This window comes from Dermacentor albipictus, unplaced genomic scaffold (assembly GCF_038994185.2).
Source record: "Dermacentor albipictus isolate Rhodes 1998 colony unplaced genomic scaffold, USDA_Dalb.pri_finalv2 scaffold_30, whole genome shotgun sequence".
In the NCBI taxonomy this organism is placed as follows: Eukaryota; Metazoa; Arthropoda; class Arachnida; order Ixodida; family Ixodidae; genus Dermacentor; species Dermacentor albipictus.
This window is the reverse complement of record NW_027225584.1, coordinates 954722-976402: the sequence shown is the minus strand read 5'-3', so window position 1 is coordinate 976402 and position 21681 is coordinate 954722. Positions and strand designations below refer to the sequence as shown.

The 21681-nt window shown below is 46.3% G+C and overlaps 1 protein-coding gene across 2 annotated transcripts in view; it reads right to left on the bottom strand.

Annotated features, from left to right (window-relative positions):
* Window positions 1–21681, bottom strand: part of LOC135908445 (uncharacterized) — a 121704-nt gene that overhangs the window by 97172 nt on the left and 2851 nt on the right. Inside the window, exons 3-4 of one of the 2 annotated variants that reach the window (XM_065440218.1) lie at window positions 18666–18713; window positions 11779–11843 (exon numbers count right to left, since the gene is read on the bottom strand). In XM_065440218.1, coding sequence (XP_065296290.1) covers window positions 11779–11843; window positions 18666–18713 — 113 coding nt within the window. The remainder of the gene's footprint in view (window positions 1–11778; window positions 11844–18665; window positions 18714–21681) is intronic. The other variant, XM_070529767.1, reaches the window with a different exon arrangement.

The following is a 21681-nucleotide window of genomic DNA, read 5'->3' as shown; positions in this document are numbered from 1 at the left end:
TGGAATCCAGTCCGTAACTCTTAATGATCATCGGTTATCTTCCCTCCTCGTCCTGCCCATGCCCATTCCTTTTTCGTGATTTCAACTAAGATGTCATTAACTCACGTTTGTTCTCTCACTCAATCTGCTCTTTTCTTATCCCTTAAGGGGACACGCGGGTATCCAAACGGCAAAAAAAATCACAAAAAAGTAGATTTTTGGGAAAGTGCATTTTCGCTACGTTTATACATTCAAGAATCCCTCCGCAAAATCTAGAAGCTAAATTTTATTGGAAAATAATAAAAAATCGCATTTAAACACCAAGGTGGACGCGAAATTAGCAAAATTTCGTCAAAAATGTTCAAGCTTTGCGCCGTTGCCATTTGCGAAAGCGGTGGCCGGTGGCCGCCAACTTGCGCCAGCTCAAAATGGTGTCGAAGTGAAACTGACGCTAGAGTGTACTAGAATGGGGGAATGGGTCCAACAGAAGCCCCGGCAAGCGGTGATAGTGAAGCAAAAATTGGTGAAATTTGTGGCGGCGCTGCAGTCGCCTTCTTTAGGCTCCTTCTGGCGTTCCGGCCAATCCGGTGCCTCGGCGGCCCGGTGGAACCACGCCTACCGACGGTGGTTACGGCAACGCCGAGCTGTCGTCTGCTCGACGGGCCGCTGTCTACTGATCACACCGTCGTGCTTGTGTTTGTTTTGTCAATATTTGTTCCTAGTATGTATGAAAAAAAATACAATAAAATTACTGCTTTGCCATGAATTGAGGTTTCTCGATGCCGTCAAACGACGGCCTCTGCACGATGTTTACGCGCGCAGGCGGCCCTCGCATATGTCTATAGTTTGTCTCATAACTCAGCGACTTGGCAGAGTATTCAAAGAATGAGAGGATGAGCACACCTCGGCGAAAGAACTACTGTTGTGTAGTGGGTTGCAAAACCGTATACAGTAGATTGAAAGGTCGGGCCAAGCTCTTGCTCTTCGGAGTCCCTAAAGATGAAGAAAGGCGACACGTGTGGGAGCTCAATCTTCACCGCACTGATCGGCCCTTTGGAAGTCACAGACTCCATTTGTAAGCTGCACTTTGACACTGAGGCATTATGTACATATCGTCAAAGGTCAGGAAGTATCTACACAGTGTGGAAAGCCCGTGCTTCTGTCTTATGCCGTACCCACAATCTTTTGCCGTATTTTCTGGAGTATCTCTACGAGCACCCTGCACCCGAGCAGCCCACACGAAAGAGAATGGCCTCATATGCAACAGATGAAAGCCGGTCATGAAAGAGAACGCTCCCGCTCTCAGTTGAACCGATATACGGATTGGAGGCACGTGACAATGAAAACCTGAGCGAGCTCAAAGACAACCGATAACATGCTTCCTAATCCAAGCCAATGAAGAGTTTTAGAATAGGGGCCCAATCGTTTTGGGGCCCCAAAGAAATAGCGTTGAGGCCACTGCGCATGCGTATGACGCAAACTGCTTTTGGATTTTGCGTTGGGAACGCTATTTCAGCGATTTAGCGGCAGCCCAAAAGCTTTGCGTCAGCAAACATGGCGGCACCCATCGACGCGACGGCTCTAACCTAGCACAAAATTGGGTTTGATTCGTGGTTACGCGTGAAGTTCGCAAGCTAGGAGAAGTGACCATGATTATCACTTTCTCTCAACTAGCGTGTGTTATGAAGATTGATTCATTAAACGCCACTGATTCCGAATTAGATTGTGGATTTTATGGCTCGTAGGCCTAACACGGCTAAGTTTGGCTGTTGAAGGCACGTAAAGTTAGTTTACTCAAAACTAAGCGCAACAAATTGTTTGCTGCTGACAGAATAACCTCTAAATTGCAATTAAATGCGAATACACGCAAGTCAAAATTACTATTCCTATCATAAAATGGTATACAGTCGAGTCCATTTATAACAATGTTCAAGTGCCATGAAAATTTCATTGTTATAACCGATAATTGTTATAAACGGATTGCATGAAAAAAAGCATAACAGCTGCAAAGAGGGGTCACAGACGGCAAGTGACATGCCAGCTCCGCCGAGGCATCGTTTTGGTGGTCCCGAAAGGGGCCTTGTGAAAAATACGAGAAGGTTGCCGCGGCTGCCTCTCAGCTTGAAAATCCCTTAGCGCCCCCCCCCCAAAAAAAAACAAGGAAAACGTGAATACCTAAGAGCATTTAATGAGGGGAAAATAGCTTGCACTTCTCAATTATTTGCTGAAACAAACCCGTAATCGGCGAGTTTCGACTGCTTCGCGGCAATCTTGCCGATGTCTTTCTGGAGGGCATCCAAATGTTGAACATGTCCGAGCGAAAGGTTTTTTGCAAAAATGAAGTACACTGTATGCTGCCTTCGGAACACGTGCAACTGGTGAAGCAGGAACCAAGCAGAATGGGAAAGATGGGGCAGCCCACTCAACTGCCGTGACGCGTTTTCAACGAGCGGCACACCCTCAGAATGGACTGCTCCCCGCGCGCCGATACAAAAGCAACAAAAGAAATGCCTTCCTTCCCTCTCCTACTCTGCCCAGAGGAAAGCGTCTGTCTTTTCTCCTGCTTCTCCTGCTCACCCCATTCTCCTCGCATGCGTCGTCACGTGAGCTTTTCGCCGCCCCTGTGCGGGCGGCTCTGCATACACGCGCGCGCTTTTGGCAGAGTAGTTTGGCCGGCGTGGTCGCTGCGTTTGCGCATTTTTTTTTCTGTGAGGGTTGGCTCCAAATGAATACATTCAATTGTTATAACCGACAATCTAATATGATAGCATTGTTATAAGCGGTTTATTTTACCATAGAACACACTGCAAAGGTGATGGTGCCGCGGCTGTCCATTGCTATATCCTATATATTGTTAAAAGCGGTATTGTTATAAGTGGGTTTGACTGTACATTTAATTATTTCTAGTAGTTTTGCTTTGACGCCGTAGTGGTGCTGTCAGCGCAAGACGCTATCCACAAACACAAATCCCTATTCTAAAACTCTTCACTCCTGCGTGCCCCAACGTTAACACCTGCAAAGTTTTTTGGTGCCCCAAACTATTGGGGCCCAAAAAACTATGTTTTGCTATGCTCACCCAGGGGATCTGGAAAACCAACTACATCTCAGGCGTATGACGCATAAACATAAAGAAGAAAATGGCTACTCCGTAAATATTTTCGAAACGCAATAAAGCTACAAAAGAAAAAGGTGATGCACGTAACACATAATGTGACCCACATTCTCCCTAAATGTCAAATTGCAGCGTTATTAGGGCATCGGGGAAATTGTTAGCATTCAATGTATCGCCTTGAGAATAGAACAAAACAAAGGTTTACCAATTTTTATTTAACCCCTAATTACGCAACACAGTTCATTTTAATTCCTGTACCTCATCCACAGCACGATCGCCATTTCATCGGAATATGAGCTCTGCATTTCGTTATCTCTTCACACAGTGGAACATGCACATCAGGTTTAAAAAGGAAAGCAAACTGCAAACGCGATCCATCTGACTGCGTGGCTCCGGTTAATCCAGGCACGGCCATCCTCGAACGCAACTGCAACGCTGCTCGTGACCGCGGCCGTGCTTCTGTTCGGCACACTCTAAATACGACGCTGCTGACCGGCGCCTCCGCCGTGCGCATGGCGCCCAGAAGGCGACGGTGGCGCCATCGGGATTTTCAATTAAAAATGCCTCAGTGCAGAGCCCTCGTTGGACCCACTCTCCCATTCTAGTACGCTTTACAGATGCTATCGCATCATTAGACACTTTTAGCCTGTCGGCTATTCCGGCAAACGGGGGAGGTTTGGGGGGATAGCCGGATTTGCGGGGACAAACGTGAGCGGCCGGAGCAGTGCAGCCGCCTGGTGGGTAGAGTTCAACCAGGCAAACGCATAGCTAAAACTGCAGTAACCAACTATATCCGACTTTGCTGCTGGTGCAAAATTTTTGCAGCGGCGTAATTGTGAACACGATTACGCTGCTGTCGAAAATTTACACCAGCAGCTAAGAAGAATATAGTAATTGACTGTGTTTATGTGGTTGAGCTTTGCACCACCAATCTGGCCGCTCACGTTTACGCCCCCGCTAAACCGGCAAACCACCCGCGCTTGCCGGAATACCGGACGCACTAAAATTCTCTATTTCTGAAGGATGCATCCGTGCCCCCGATGGGCCAAAGCACGCACACCCCCGCGCGGTTCACTCCTATTGGTCTGGCGCTGTCTGGCACGCGCTTGACCACTCTCGCATTTTGCTACGTTTGTTTCTCTCTGGTTTCATCGCCATATAGAAAGAAATTGAAATTTCTTTCTCTATGGCGTCGCTGTCTATGTTCTACGTTTGTTCAGCCGCTTGCTTCGCAACAACGTTTGATAAGGTGTTCATTTCGCTGCCCGGATGTCATACTCCCGGAGCTGCCGGGTGCTGGTCTGCCTGGACATTCTACCGGATCCAGTTTCGAGCTGCAAACCGGCACGTCTAGCGTCAACACTTCGTCCGCCCACGTCATGCGTGTTGGCACAGATCGTGTAGGCACCGTTTTCTTCACGGCTGAAGAAAGTAGCGAGCGTCGGAAAACGTGCCTGGCGTCGCAGTCTGCAGTGCAGCGAAAGTTCAAGCTGCTGGGTGTAGACACGAGATGACGTCAACGACAGCGGAACTGAATTTGTAATCGTGGATTTATCCGTCATACAATAGTTCCTTGGACTTGTGCTGTGTCCCGGGTGCGGCTAGAAGGCGGTGATGCTTTCAGGGACCCCGCCAAAGAGTATGGGCTCTCAGCAATGTTCTGACAACGTTCTTTCGTCACAATGCTGCGAGAGCAAAGGGAGAGCCTGAACCCAAGCACCACTACAACTTGCGAGAACATGTGGCAGAAGCAATGCTGCCTGTATATGTGCGGCTATCTGAAAAAACCCTGCTCTAGAGATGCTTGCGAGGCAAGACACAGAACTCTAATAAGAGCCTTCACTCAGCGATTTGGAGTGTCTCAAAGAAACAGCATGCATGTCTCTTCGTCGTGCAAGCTGCTGTTGCAGAAGCTGTCCTACTCTTCAACACTGGGAACCTACTTGCGTCCACTGCAATTCTACAGCAGCTACACATGAATATTCCTAACACTGCACCTCATCGAGCAAAGGAGAAAGATGGCCATCGAAGTGCTAACTCCAGCAAGAAGCCTCTTTGAGCACAAGGAAGCTGGCCAAAAAGCGGCAAAAAGATGGGATGCATCCAGATTATGCCCCTGGTGCATTTCCTTGAGATTTTATGCTAAGTTCCTAATAAAGATGTTGCCGAATGTTTTTCCTTGATTTCTCAAAACAACAATTATGACAGACTTCCAATTTCGAAGTTAAAATAGTTTCTGTCCTATTCCAGCTATCAGCAGTTTTTTTTTTTTGCCAGAAAAAGAAATGTATGCCTTAAGTAATATGCCCCTTTTGAAAGCAGTACACTTAAAAAGATTTTGAAATGGGTCACATATTAGACATGTCAAGATGGCATTTATTTTCCTTCAAATTAGCCTAGACCATTAATATCTTATGACACTCCTTGAAAATTCCAGATAGTCTATACTCAAACCACTGTGTTAGGGTTGTCCGTTTAATGCTAATTTTCCTCCAAACAAAGGACCCAGCTTATACAATCCTTTCAGACTATATTGGAAACTACTTATCCTATGGAAAAATTAATTATACTTTTTAGAATCTGCACATTAAATACACAAAGTGTGAAAATTTCGTTCAGATCTGTCCACAAATAAAAAAGCAGTCTTTCAAGTGTAGCCTCCTCCCTTGACGTAACACCCATCATTCTTTCCATAGCTTGTTGCGTCGTCCTCAGTTTAAGTATAACCCTTTTCATAAGCCTCCAGGTTTCTGCCCCATACGCGAGTACTGGTAAGATACAGCTGTTATATGCTTTTATATTGAGGGATAGTGGCAACCTGCTTTCATGATCTGAGAATACCTGCCAAACGCACCCCAGCCCACTCTTATTTTTCCGATCATTTTAGTCTCATGATCCAGATCTGCGGTCACTACCTGCCCTAAGTAGATGTATTCCCTTACCACTTCCAGTGCCTCACTACCTATCGTAAACTGCTGTTCTCTTCCGAGACTGTTCAACATTACTTTAGTTTTCTGCTCACTAATTTTTAGACCCTCCCTTCTGCTTTGGCTCTCCAGGTCAATGAGCATGCATTGTAGTTCGTCCCCCGAGTTACTAAGCAAGGCAATATCGCCAGCAAATCGCAAGTTACTAAGGTATTCTCCATTAACTCTTACCCCCAATTCTTCCCAATCCAGATCTCTGAATGCCTCCTGTAAACACGCTGTGAATAGCATTGGAGAGTGCGTATCTTCCTGCCTGACGCCCTTCTTTATTGGTATTTTGCTGCTTTCTTTATGGAGGACTATGATGGCTGTGAAGCCACTATAAATATCTTTCAGTATTTTTACATATGGCTTGTATACACCCTGATTCCGTGATGCCTCCATGACTGCCGAGGTTTCGACTGAATCAATGAAAGTTATATATAAGTGTAGGTTATATTCCGCACATTTCTCTATCACCTGATTGATAGTGCGAATATGGTTTATTGTTGAGTAGCCTTTACGGAACCCTGCCTGGTCCTTTCGTTGACGGAATTCTAAGGTGTTCCCGATTCTATTTGCGATTACCTTAGCAAATACTTTGTAGGTAACAGACAGTAAGCTGATCGGTCTATAATTTTTCAAGTCTTTGGCGTCCCCTTTCTTATGGATTAGGATTATGTTAACATTCTTCCAAAATTCCGGTACGCTTGGGGTCATGAGGCATTGCGTATACAGGGTGGCCAGTGGTTCTAGAACAATCTGCCCACCATCCAACAAATCTGCTGTTAGCCGATCCTCCCCAGCTGCCTTCCCCCTTTGCATAGCTCCCAAGGCTTTCTTCTTCCGGCGCCACATCTTCCGACACCCTTCTTGATTGATATCACACATTGACCAATAAAACTGTATGGGAATCTGCTATATGACAAAATATGGCAGCCTCGAAAAGAATAAGGAGGCTGCTGTGGAAAAGCACTTATGATGATGATGATGATGCATGGGGTTTTATGGCCCAATGGCCAGGTATGACCAAAGAGCGCCATGTCTGTGGTAGTGGGTTCGCAGTGTATTTATGATTACTATGAAATTTGTGTGACGTGGCTGTAAAGGGGCCTTAAAATATGCGCTCTAAAGTGCATAAAATCTGTGTAATAAAATTATGGCGATGACGTATGACTTGTACTATGAACATTTAGATGCATTTAAAAAGAATGATATGATAGGTAAAATATATCTGATTATAAGAAATCCTAGAGCACTACTGCCTCCTTAGAGCCCTTGAAACACACGGGCCTGGAGGCATGTGCTATGCAAAACAATTATCGCAGCGGCATCCTCTAAAGTGAGGAAGCGCTACGAATGCATAGGACTAATAACATGTAAGACCACATCTCTTAGGAAACCTAGGACTGTGTCTGTATTAAAAAACGGTTCTGGACCGAGGAACATTACAGGATGAAGAGGAATGTGCTGCCTGTATGCTAAGGAGAAATGTCTCATTCTTTCAGATTCGGCTTCCCGACACTCCAGAAGGACGTGGAGCACGGTCCGCCTCTCCCCTCATCTACCACAGGTTGGAGGTTCACTTCCAGTAAGCAGATAATTATGGGTGCCAAATGTGTGTCCTATTCTGAGGTGACAGAATAGGACATCTGTTCACCGAGATCTCATTGGGGAGGGCCAGAAACCTAACTGGGGCTTTATAACGTGCAGTTTGTTATTTGTTTGCGCATCCCACGTGCACTGCCAATAATTTCGCAGTTTATTTCATAGGAAAGGCCTCAGATCTGTGACAGGCACATCAGAGGTAGGGTTAACAGCTTGCGATGTGATTGACGTGGCCATCTTGTCTGCGAGAACGTTACCTTCGATTCCCCTATGGCCAGGGACCCAGCATATTATGATAGTCTGGTTAGATGAGTACGCTTTACACAGTACCGAATATAGTTCATTGAATACGAGATTTTTATGTTTGTACAGTAACATTAAGGCCTTCACGACGCTTAGAGAGTCTGTATAGATCGCTGCTTTTGGAAGTTTTGATCTTCTTGTATGCTTCACAGCAGAGAGTAATACATAGGCCTCGGCCTTAAAGATGCTTGTTTCCGGATGCGGTACATTGGATTCCGAGAAGGATGGGCCGACGGCTGCATAGGATACCCCGGCATTTGACTTCGAAGCGTCTGTGTAGAACTCTGCGCTTGAGTGTTTGTACTGAAGTTCTAGGAAATGCATTCTGATTTCGGCCTCAGGAGCGTGCTTTGTAACTTTTATAAAGGATATGTCACATTGTATCACCTGCCACTCCCAAGGAGGTAAGAGTTTGGTTAGGTGCATTAAGCGATGCTTGAGGAGTGGGATACGCATTTCATAGCAAAGCTCCTTCACACGCAGCGAGAAAGGCTGTCTTATGGAGGGACGATTTCTGAAAAGTGTAGCGCACGTCATATCGGTAACGGTATCAAAACATGGATGTTCAGGATTAGAGCGTACTTTAAGGAGATATGTAAAGCTGAGGTATGATCTCTGTAGGTGGAGAGACCATTCATTCGATTCGGCATATAAGCTTTCAATCGGGCTGGTTCTGAAAGCGCCCGTGGCTAAACGGATACATAGATGGTGAACAGGGTCTCGCATCTTTAGCGCGCTCGGGGCGGCAGAGTTATATACCACGGCACCATAATCTAATCGTGACCGGATGAGGCTCTTATAGAGATTCATTAGGCACTTCCTGTCACTACCCCACGTAGTCTGGGATAGAAGTTTCATTAGGTTCATTGTTTTCAGACACTTTTCTTTAAGATGTTTAATGTGTGGGACGAAAGTGAGTATTGTCGAGTATAACACCTAGAAATTTGTGCTCTTTGTTTACAGGTATCTGTTGTCCACACATTACTAAGCGGGGATCCGGAACCAGGCCTCTCTTTCTTGTAAACAACATACAAGAACTCTTATGAGGATTGATTTTGAATCCATTTTCTCTGTTCAACACCTTGTTCAAACCATGCTGTACCTGTCTCTCGCACACTGCGAGGTGACAGGATTTGAAACCAATTTGAATGTCGTCCACATAGACGGAATACAAAATGGCCGGTGATAAGGAAGCACGAAGTGTTGTCATCTTAACAATAAAGAGTGTGCAACTGAGCACGCCACCCTGGGGTACACCGGTTTCTTGTGTAAAAGGACGTGACAGCACATTGCCTACTTTCACCTGGAAGGTACGATTGGACAAGTAGCTTTTTATTACGTTTAGGTGTGTTTCGTGTAAACACAGGACTTTTGGATTGTGTTGGTGGATGAGTTCTTGTACATCATAAAGGTTTCTTAGACGACCTCTGACATTCCATTGTATGATTTGTGTATCCATATTTAAAGTGAATTGGTGCTGTGTTTACGGAAACGGAAGTGATGCCTTAGACTACAGAGCTCTTGCGAGGCACTGTAACCGGGGTTCTGCCTTTTTTGGAGCGTTCGAGGGAGCCTTGCCGCTCCTTAGGCGCTTGGTGTGCCATGGGGATAGGTGTGTCCATTGCCTCTTGTGAGGCGCCGGACACGCGCTCTTGAGAGCGAGAAGTTTTTCGTGAGAGGCTCACCTCGGAAGGCGAGACCCCTGCGCCCACCAGCCCGGAGGTGGATGGGGCTCCCTGAGGGATTTGGCTGCGCCGGCTGTTGCCAGCGCTGGAAGGGACCTGGGAGGTTGAGGCAGCCTTGGCTGCGCCCACCTTCGGGGTCGATGTCCCCTCTGCTCGGTTGACGGAGCAGCGCTAGCTGCAACCGCCGCAGGGGCAGATGGCGTGACTGCCGACTCACTGTTTGTGGGTCGGATAGCCGCCGGAGGCCGTTGTGGCGCTGCCCCCTGACGCGCCACTTCGGCAAAGCTTTTCTTTAGCAGGTATGCTACCCGCCTTCGTGCCTCTTTGAACGATATATTCTCTTTTACTTTTACGGTTACAATTTTTTTTCCTTGTTCCAGGAGGGGCACGACCGCGAGTACGCGGCGTGATCCCCGTCACAGTTTACACGGTGAAGAGAGTTATTACAAGCTTCAGTGGCGTATTCAAGGGCACTGCATTTTGCACATGTTTGGCGGCCCCGGCAGCTCTGCGAACTGTGGCCGAAATGCTGGCATTTGAAGCATCTTAGGGGATTTGGCACATATGGTCTGACACGGAGCCTGATGTACCGGGCCTCTGCAGACTCGGGCAGAATACTTGAACCGAATGCGAGTATCAGGTGCTTCGTTTGAATTTCTTTACCATCTCTTCTCATTTTAATTCTTCGGACATTGACAACATTCTGCTCACTGAAGCCCTCCGGGAGCTCAGCCTCTGTCAGCTGGAGCAAATCGTCATCCGAGACAACGCCGCGGGTGGTGTTCAGAGTGCGGTGTGGAGTTACTGTCAATTGAACATCCCCAAATGATACTAGACTGGGCAACTTTTCGTATTGTTTCTTATCATGCAGTTCTAATAGGAGATCACCACTTGCCAGCCTTGATACCTCGTAGCCTGGACCAAAGACATCAGTTAAGGACTTGGAAACTAGAAAAGGGGAGATGTTTCGTACTTGTTTATCGGATGTTTCTGAGTGGATTACATGGTACCGTGGGAAGTTCGGTCTTTGACGTCCAGGGAACTGGAAGACTTCATCGGTACGCCTTTTCTGAGGGCGATCAGGAAGCGGAGGGAAGGAGCTAGCCATAAAGGAATTGAATTTTCGGCAATAATGCCAGCCACCCACCATGGAGTCCTACAAGGGGACGCTACAGGGACTGTAAGAACAGGTCCTGTAAACGCCAGCTGTACGTCATCACTATAACCAAATATGAAATAACCTACGTTGGCTAATCACACAAGGTTAATCCTTGCTGCCTGGAAAAATTGGAAGCAAACGGAAACTATGAGAAGACAAGAAACGTAGAAAGTGAGAGAAAGACGAAGGCTGGAGGGAGAGAGAGACAGGAGAAGGCAACTACCGATTTCCCCCGGGTGGGTAAGTCGGGGATGCCGTCTACGTGAAGCAGAGGCCAAAGAGGTGTGTTGCGTCCGCCAGGGGGCCTTAAAGGTCCAAACACCCGGCATCGGCTCAACCCCCAGGATCCCCCTTTCCCCGGACACGGCTAAGCCGCGCACGGCTACACGCGGGAGGGTCCAACCCTCGTGTGCTTGGGTACGCGGTGTCGCAACACACCAAACGCCTGCTGACGCAGACGCCCCTGCGGGGAAAGCACTTATCGGAAAGGAGACTTCACACTCTGCTTGGGAGCTCCACATGCCGTGCACAACCATGAAATTTGGCCAATATGTTCACAGCAATGTATGCTATCCACGAACTGTGTTTTGACCAAGCCGAAAGGGTGGTTTAGGATCTCATTAAGCTGCTGCATGAGCTCAGCATGACGCCACGAGTTTTGATGGCGTCGGCTCAGGCATGCATAATTGTTTATTGGTAAAAATAGACAGCATCCCTCTTCGGAATACGAAGCATCCCTCTTCGGAAGTTTAAGGAACATCTCCTGCACCGCAACAGCTGAAATATGAGATTCCAGCGCAGTTAAAGGACAAGACTGACCGTTTTCCTCTTGCAATCCTCGCGTCCAGCAAAAATTAAACTGTTTTGAACGAATACTTCCATCAGTCTGAACTCGTGTGGCATTTCTGTCCCTCTGCCCTTTAACTGTCGCATTAAGCTCTAGTAAAGTTTCACATAGGAACTTACCCGACATGGGGTGTTTCCAGGAAGGTAACCCTCTTCCTTGGCCATTGAAGTGGAGGGCCGTTCATCTGCAATGTGTAGAAAAGAGGAACACTTGCATTGGATAAACACTAAGGCTGCCAAATTCCGCAAGTAGATGTTGCCTGTGCAAGCTTCACAATGTGCACCGTCAACATCAAAAGCTTGCAGACCATGAGAGCAGAGAAAAAGCTGAAACATTTCCACAGCCTGGTATTAATATTTTCAGCCTGCATTGGTATATTCTAAGTGTGCGTCACAATTTCTGGCCATAGTCACAAAGTGCTCAAAACATCAATGCTTTCTTAGATAATGCAGTCCGAACACGCTTGACACCAAGTGGAAGCCCCACAGAACTCTTGTACAACTTGCATGTAAGGCGACGAAACAAAAGGCAAGAAAGAGTGCAAGTTTTTTCACCTTCGAACACAGACATCAGACTGGCCTCATCTCTAGTATACGATTTCATCATGAGGGCCACGTCTACACTTTCCATGCCATCAGACAAGCAAACTGCACTTCCTCATGCTGTTTGCTAAATGACTACACCACAAGTTGGGCAAACTGTCTTGACGTAATAGTTCTGTGGAAACCCGCAAGGTGGAGAGAATGAATGGAAAACGAGACATCCACCCATTTGCAGCAATTCCTACAAAGGAAACCCACACTGGCTCCTCTAAAGAAAAGCCTCTCGGTTGAAGAAAAATTCGTCCTGGTCTGGGACGCACCTGTCTTGCAGGAAAGCTAGCATTACAATTATGAAAAGCGTCTGTCACAAGCTCCAAGTGTGGACAGTGCTACTCAAAAGAACACAAAGAAGAAAAATCTGCCATTTGCTTCTTCATTAGGGCGTAACAATGTCAGAGCACTCAAAAACGCATGCTATGTTGCCTAACGTACAAATTACTTTGAAACGATAACACAGTAGCGCAATTCAGAGAAAGCCAAACCAAGCAATTTATGTTCACCACAATGATACACTATTTCTTTAAAGCAACGGATACAGGTACTGACAATACCTGTCAAATTCAACTTTAATATGTGTAAGAATACTGTGGAATTGCATATGAAAGCGGGTGGCAATACCGTTGTTTTTTGCCACAAGTATACACACAGAAAAACCAGCGGTGGCGTAGCGGTAGAACACCCGCCTCGCGTGCAAGAGGTCCGTGGTTCGAATCCCGGTGCCGGCAATTTTCCACCGGATTAAAAAAAATCCGCGTGTTGATAAAATTGCACAAACAGGCTTGGAGTGTGACCTGTTCCCGGTGACCAGAACCGGTAACGCACTCCCTCACCAGAGCAGGATTGGCCACCCTGGTGCAATACTTCGCCACAACCTCCTATATGAACACAACAATCAAACCCCGGCCCTCAGTCCCCAGCAGCTGCGAAGCAACTGACCACAGCGGCGGTCAGACCTGCAACGCAGCAGAGGGTGCTAAGAATCACTGGCTCCGGACAGGCCGCCAATGGAATATGAACCTGGCAACGTTTAATGCTAGAACGTTATCTGGTGAGGCGAGTCTAGCAGTGCTATTGGAGGAATTAGAGGGCACTAAATGGGATATAATAGGGATCAGTGAAGTTAGGAGGCCAAAAGAAGCATATACAGTGCTAAAAAGCGGGCACGTCCTGTGCTACAGGGGCTTAGCGGAGAGAAGAGAACTAGGAGTCGGATTCCTGATTAATAAGAATATAGCTGGTAACATACAGGAATTCAATAGCATTAACGAGAGGGTGGCAGGTCTTGTTGTGAAGCTTAATAAGAGGTACAAAATGAAGATTGTGCAGGTCTACGCCCCTACATCCAGTGATGATGACCAGGAAGTCGAAAGCTTCTATGAAGACGTGGAATCGGCGATGGGTAGAGTGAAAACTAAATACACTATACTAATGGGCGACTTTAATGCCAAGGTAGGCAAGAAGCAGGCTGGAGACAAGGCAGTGGGGGAGTATGGCATAGGCGCTAGGAATAGCAAGGGAGAGTTATTAGTAGAGTTTGCGGAACAGAATAATATGAGGATAATGAATACCTTCTTCCGCAAGCGGGACAGCCGAAAGTGAACGTGGAGGAGCCGGAACGGTGAGACTAGAAATGAAATAGACTTCATACTCTGCGCTAACCCTGGCATCATACAAGATGTGGACGTGCTCGGCAAAGTGCGCTGCAGTGACCACAGGATGGTAAGAACTCGAATTAGCCTAGACCTGAGGAGGGAGCGGAAGAAACTAGTACATAAGAAGCCGATTAATGAGTTAGCGGTAAGAGGGAAAATAGAAGAATTCCAGATCAAGCTACAGAACAGGTATTCAGCTTTAACTCAGGAAGAGGACCTTAGTGTTGAAACAATGAACGCCAATCTTGTGGGCATCATTAAGGAGTGTGCAATGGAAGTCGGTGGTAACTCCATTAGGCAGGATACCAGCAAACTATCGCAGGAGACGAAAGATCTGATCAAGAAAGGCCAATGTATGAAAGCCTCTAACCCTACAGCTAGAATAGAACTGGCAGAACTTTCGAAGTTAATCAACAAGCGTAAGACAGCTGACATAAGGAAGTATAATATGGATAGAATTGAACATGCTCTCAAGAACGGAGGAAGCCTAAAAACAGTGAAGAAGAAACTAGGAATCGGCAAGAATCAGATGTATGCGTTAAGAGACAAAGCCGGCAATATCATTACTAATATGGATGAGATAGTTCCGGTGGCTGAGGAGTTCTATAGAGATTTATACAGTACCAGTGGCACCCACGACGATAATGGAAGGGAAAATAGTCTAGAGGGATTCGAAATCCCAAAGGTAACGCCGGAAGAAGTAAAGAAAGCCTTGGGAGATATGCAAAGGGGGAAGGCAGCTGGGGAGGATCAGGTAACAGCGGATTTGTTGAAGGATGGTGGACAGATTGTTCTAGAGAAACTGGCCACCCTGTATACGCAATGCCTCATGACCTCGAGCGTACCGGAATCTTGGAAGTACGCTAACATAATCCTAATTCATAAGAAAGGAGACGCCAAAGACTTGAAAAATTATAGACCGATCAGCTTACTGTCCGTTGCCTACAAACTATTTACTAAGGTAATCGCAAATAGAATCAGGAACACCTTAGACTTCTGTCAAGCAAAGGACCAGGCAGGATTCCGTAAAGGCTACTCAACAATAGATCATATTCACACTATCAATCAGGTGATAGAGAAATGTGCGGAATATAACCAACCCTTATATATAGCTTTCATTGATTACGAGAAAGCGTTTGATTTTTTCGAAACCTCAGCAGTCATGGAGGCATTACGGAATCAGGGTGTAGACGAGCCGTATGTAAAACTACTGAAAGATATCTATAGCAGCTCCACAGCCCCCGTAGTCCTCCATAAAGCAAGCAACAAAATCCCAATAAAGAAAGGCGTCAGGCAGGGAGATACGATTTCTCCAATGTTATTCACAGCATGTTTACAGGAGGTATTCAGAGACCTGGATTGGGAAGAATTGGGGATAAAAGTTAATGGAGAGTACCTTAGTAACTTGCGATTCGCTGATGATATTGCCTTGCTTAGTATCTCAGGGGACCAATTGCAATGCATGCTCACTGACCTGGAGAGGCAAAGCAGAAAAGTGGGTTTAAAAATGAATCAGCAGAAAACGAAAGTAATGTTTAACAGTCTCGGAAGAGAACAGCAATTTACGATAGGCAGCGAGGCACTGGAAGTCGTAAGGGAATACACCTACTTCGGGCAGGTAGTGACGGCGGATCCGGATCATGAGACAGAAATAATCAGGAGAATAAGAATGGGCTGGGGTGCGTTTGGCAGGCATTCTGAGATCATGAACAGCAGGTTGCCATTATCCCTCAAGAGAAAAGTATATAATAGCTGTGTCTTACCAGTACTCACCTACGGGGCAGAAACCTGGAGGCTTACGAAAAGCGTTCTACTCAAATTGAGGACGACGCAACGAGCTATGGAAAGAAGAATGATAGGTGTAACGTTAAGGGATAAGAAAAGGGCAGATTGGGTCAGGGAACAAACGCGAGTTAATGACATCTTAGTTGAAATCAAGAAAAAGAAATGGGCATGGGCAGAACATGTAATGAGGAGGGAAGATAACCGATGGTCATTAAGGGTTACGGACTGGATCCCAAGGGAAGGGAAGCGTAGCAGGGGGCGGCAGAAAGTTAGGTGGGCGGATGAGATTAAAAAGTTTGCAGGGACGGCGTGGCCACAATTAGTACATGACCGGGGTTGTTGGAGAAATATGGGAGAGGCCTTTGCCCTGCAGTGGGCATAACCAAGCTGATGATGATGATGATGATACACACATATTGTGGGACACACAAACTTATGAAAGATGATCTTGGTACAGCACCCAAGACCTGTCGCTCTGCACCCAAGTAGAAGCACATATGAAAGAGTCGAGGTTGACAAACACACTGGTGCTTTGATCACAGCGACTCTTTTGTTGCTAATTTCACCTGCTTCAGGAACTTGTCCTAATTAACTTACTTCAAGCAGATGCATCTCTTGTATTTCGCAATTGGAAGACTTGCAAGGGTGTGGTTTTCACAAACCTAGTTCTTGCAAAATTTCACCAAAATTTGCAATATCGTACAAGCCCGAAAGATAAAGCTTACGGAAAAATTCGGGAAGGTCGGCAGGTATGCGAAGAGCAACCAAAGAAACATTGTTTTAAAGGAACAGTGGAGGCAAAAATTTACTATATCTAGACATTACCTCTGCAAAGGACTGCTTTTCTAAGCGAGACAGTGACCAATGCAGGACTAAACTTGTCATTGCAGCAAAAGTTCTGGAGACAAGCTCTGCTATAGTGGCTATAGATTTAAGGACTGATAAGCGAATAAATTAAGAGTTTTACGTACTAAAACTATGATCCGATTATCTGGTATACTGCAGTGGGGGACTCTGGAATAATTCCGACCACCTGGGGTTCTTTAACGTGCACCAAAATCTAAGTACACGAGTGGTTTTGCAGTTCGCCACACCCTCCCTGCCCTCGAAATGCGGCTACTGTGGCCGGGATTTTATCCCACAAGATAACCGAATTATTACATTGCATTTGAATGAAAGAAGGTGCAGTCTCGCCCAGTTTTACCAATAGCTCACAGGATAGTCACTGCCTTATAGCACAACCCAGAAAATTTCCTTTCACAAACTCTGCTACCACTATTAACTAAGGTTGTTAGATGAACAGGTGCCAACGTAGCACTATTCTTTTATATTGTTGCCGTCCTCACCATCGCGCGCTCCCGGCATTGCTTGTGCACAAGTGGCTTAGTGTGGTCACATGGTATTCCCATGTGCCCATACTGTTCACCAGTGCTCCCTAAAATGTAGCAAATATATTTTTTTACGTAGCATGGTTTACACCAACAGGCACATCAATAAAAATTTACAGCACGAAATAAACTTTCAAAATGAGTAATACACTTTCATTTTCAAACGATAAAGCTGCTTGTTTTTGCACCTGTATTGACAAATTTGTAACCTTTGGGCGCTCTATGTAGGAGGGAAAGGGGTAATGATGCTACCTTGAAAACATGCAGGGACCTTACTATTTACAGGAGTGTAGAGCGTTCCCCGGGCAGCTCCGAGACTCAAAAGAGGCAGTAGTGCCCAGAAGAGCACGAGCTCAGAGACTGCTGGCTTAGCTTAGGTTGCCTATACCATGGCCTCAGAGACAGCATGCAGGTCATACCTATATGGAATAAATCTCTGCTTTCATGGGAGGGGATTTAGAGAGCAGGCCTACTGTGCCGAATTTCCAGTTGCAACCGTTTCTGTAACCAAGTCATCATCTGACATGAAAAGAAATGCTGCACCGTTTCTGGAAAAGGTTCTCCAATAGTCTGAACCATGTCAGCCTTGGCCTCTTGCATTCCTTCAAGCAACTACAGTAGCAGGGGAGCCACAAGCTAGGCTAGTGGGCTTGCGTTAAACATGATGAATACCACAAAGAGGACACGCAACATGAACAGCCCCACACTAAAAACAACGTTAAAACACTCGAAATGGTTCAAAGTAAAGCTGTGCACTTTATCTTCAACTGCTATGGGCGCATGCATTCACACACACATCTTTTACGCACAGCTGGGCTTCACTCATTGTCCAGCCGTGCTAAATTACACCGTCTAAAGTTTTTGTATTTACTGCCTAATAATGCATTAAAGATGTCTCTCACAAATTTTGTTCGTATAAACACTACAAGACTAACATGTCACAAGCATGCACTCACCCTTGAAGATTATTTCTGTCACAGTAATGCTTTTTGATATTCTTTTTTTCCACAAGTTGTCCGAGATTGGAATTGCTTGCATCCATCAGTCACGGCCCAGCACACCATAGACAAATTTGTTACCCTCGCTGACAGCTCTGTGCTTACATTCGTCTCGGCACAACCTTGCATAAACATCACAGTGTTCCTCTCAGTGTATTGTATTCAAGTGCCATCATCGGTTTTATTTATTATTGGCTTGTGTACTGCATGTTCTACCTTTATTTCTAACTCTTAAAAAAATATGATAGCACTTAACCTGTATTTCTATGTTTCCCTCTCCTGTAAAAATCCCAAGAAGGGATTGACAGTATTCCAAAATAAATGTACTTCCTTGTTCATAGGTGGGGCACCTGTCCCGTTTGCATCACTTTGAGTCTTCAGTGTTCGTTACATAAACTAGACTAGCATCATGCACTTACAAGCTGTAATTTGCAAATTGGTTTAAATCCCCGTATTAACTCTTGCCAAAGTGCAACACACTGCATGCACTCTTCATGGCGTCCTCTGCCGAAATGCACTTCTATATGTCGAATCATAACAGAATGCTAAACTGACCAACAGTAATATAGTGAGAGTCTCACCGAATTTGAGTCCCCACTTTCGACGACTCGTCCAGTAGCTTTTAAAATCTGTCAGAAACGAGCCAAAGGTAATGGTGTAAATGAACCTCAAGGATAAAATTTTAAAAAAAGCCACTTCAAAAGCAGGACAAAATTATCAACGTGGGCTATATAGGGACCACAAGAAAAATAGATCCACAAGAATGAAAAGTGGTCCAGGTTTGTACGAGTATATGGTTGGCATAGCAGTACAGGAGAGACTAAAATAGACAAGCTGATTGGACAGGCAATGGCTTCAAACGAAACATTTTAAGTCAGTGCCTATTTTGTTATGTCCCAGTTTTTAGTCTCTTCTGTTACGCAAGCCATTAAAAATGACTTAGCCATCACCAAAACGTCACCCAAACAAATATCTTCGTTTGCTTTATGTGGGCCAACCCCGACAACGAGGAGTATAGTCTCATCTCTTTTTTGACAACTATCACAGTCCTGCTACAACACAGCTAAACATTGGCAGATTTGCTGTCGAGTCCAATACATCCACCTTTAGTGCTCTTTTTGGGTTGGACCCCCATAAATTAACACAAAGGACAAACAAAATGAGAAAACTGCAGTCCCACTATCAAAAACTGCACACGAAACTGTTGCCCTTCATCGCTTGAGTGGTTTACGACTGACACAAAGCGTCAATCCGTCAGACGGCAGCGGGGCATTAGTGCTGTAAATGTGAATACAAGCAGGTCTTGCCATGTACTGTCGGCCAAAAAAGTAAGCGGACCACGGCTCAAGTGGCCGGAGCGGCTGTGGGGCCGCACTGGGGCGCTGCTCTCTCGCTCCACGCGCTGACGACGAGAGTGCCCCGAGTGACGCCAGACTTCGCCCTCACTCTCACGCGGGGCCTCGTCACGCTCGATAAATTCCTAGTGCACCGTTCGGTTGCTATGCTGCGGACGGTCGCGACGAAGGGGACCGTGCGTCACCGGTAGTCCAGCACATGGCGCTGTTGCGCAGTTGCAGACGGCAGCGGGGCATCAAACCGCGGCACTCAGAAGGAACGATGACCCGTTCTGATTGTCATTTTGCTCTTATTCACCTTATTTTTCATATTAGTGCATGCCACCGGCGTCCACCACTGCTACATTTTAGGCAGCAAATCGCAAGTAGCCGCAACGGCGGCCATGGTGACGCCCGCTCTTTCACGTCCGTTAAATAGTGGGAAGCAATGCGCGGATGGCCGGAGCTATAGTGGCGGCGCTCTACAACTAGATGCCAAGGCGAGCAAGCCAAGTCATCGCGGTCGACCGCAACGTTTCATCACACTGAGGAGCCTTCAAGCCATGGAATGCTTCTGTGAATAACCTTTCATGACTGACTAGTTATTCCGATTCGCCTTCCCCATTATCTCTTCCTGGCCGTACTTTTGTAAAGTTTGATAATGGCCTACGCATTGTAGCAGCTAACTAAGCACTTTTCAGAGGCGTCGCTAATGTAAATATTAAACCCGCTGCTGGAAAATGCCGGAAAAGTAATCTTGACAGAAAAGCCGTGCCCTCAGTAAAGCTTTGCGCCTATAACTTATCCGGCCGCCGTGAAAAAGCGCGCGTCACTATAGCCGCCGTTGCAGCTACTTGCGTTTTGCTGCCTAAAATGTAGCAGCGGTGGACGCCGGTGACATGCACTAATATGAAGAATAAGGTGAATAAGAGCAAAAGGACAATCAGAACGGGTCATCGTTCCTTCCGAGTGCTGCGGTTTGATGCCCCGCTGCCGTCTGCAACTAAAATCCCTCAATCATGTAAAAGTACCGACAGGCTTTGATCCAGCCGACAACGCTTGCGATAGGCTGATCGGTGACATATGACCTTGCTCCGCCCCTTTGCCGCCATGAAAGTTCCTGCGCGCCGGGCGAAGTGCGCGCGTTTCGCCTGTTGTGCTATGCACATTGCTGGGATGATTTCGTGCCGGGAGGGCCGAAACGCCTTGTTGCTATGCGGTTGGGTGCCGAAACCCGACGAAGGATGGCAGGAAGTTATTTTGCATCGCTCGCGGCAACCAGAACCTAACCAGACGTAAAGTATGGGTACACAGAATTGGACGGACGGACTTTGAACCGTCGGCAACAGCACGACTATGCGAGGCAAGTAACATACAACGATACAAAGATGCGATAGAAAGCATTCACGTGCGTGTGTCGAGCGGTGATAGTATTTCACTCGCGTGCATGAATGTTCAGGGCCGAAGTTTGTGGAGATTATTTATTTTAGTTCGCTGTGAGCCCGCTGAACAGATCGGTATGACCTAGGATGCGAAGGACCGAAATGCCTTGTTGCTGTGCGGATGGGTGCCGAGATCAGGTGGAGGACGACAAGAAGTTATTTTGCATCCCGCGCAGCAAACAAAAACGAACCAGAAGGTAATTGTGGTTGCATAGAAATGTACGGAAAGACTGAACCGTCGGTAACTGCACGACTATGCGAGGAAAGTAACGTAGAGCGATACGAAGGTGCGAGAGAAAGTATACACCTGTGTGTGCAGAGCTGCAGTGTTATTTCATCCGCGCGCATGAATGTTGACGGCCAAAGTTTTTGGAGATTACTGATGTTAGTGCATTACGAGCCCCTTGACTTAGCAAGTGCAGTAGGACTTAGCATGCATGTAAATAGTGGGGCAGAAACGCATTAACTCGCTGGCAAGTATCCGCATTGCGTTACGTGCGATAAAAAATAAAATTCAGCAGCGAATTGTACTTTTACACTTTCCTGTGTTTGTGCGCGCGTTGTTAACTGCGCTTTACAACATGTCCAAAGTGTAATTTCCAATATCCTAATCGTATTTTGTGCACTGCATACGTCAATAAATATATTGCTAAGTGCCTGCATTACTCCGTTTTTAAAAACGAATACTGCATAGCCACAGCTACTGGCCGTCAAATAATAAAGCGTAATACAGTATATCAAAGTACATTACATACAGCTGCGAGCTCGTTCCTTCCAAGTTTCCCTTACACTCAAAGATGTTTCAGTTTTCGGCAATGCCA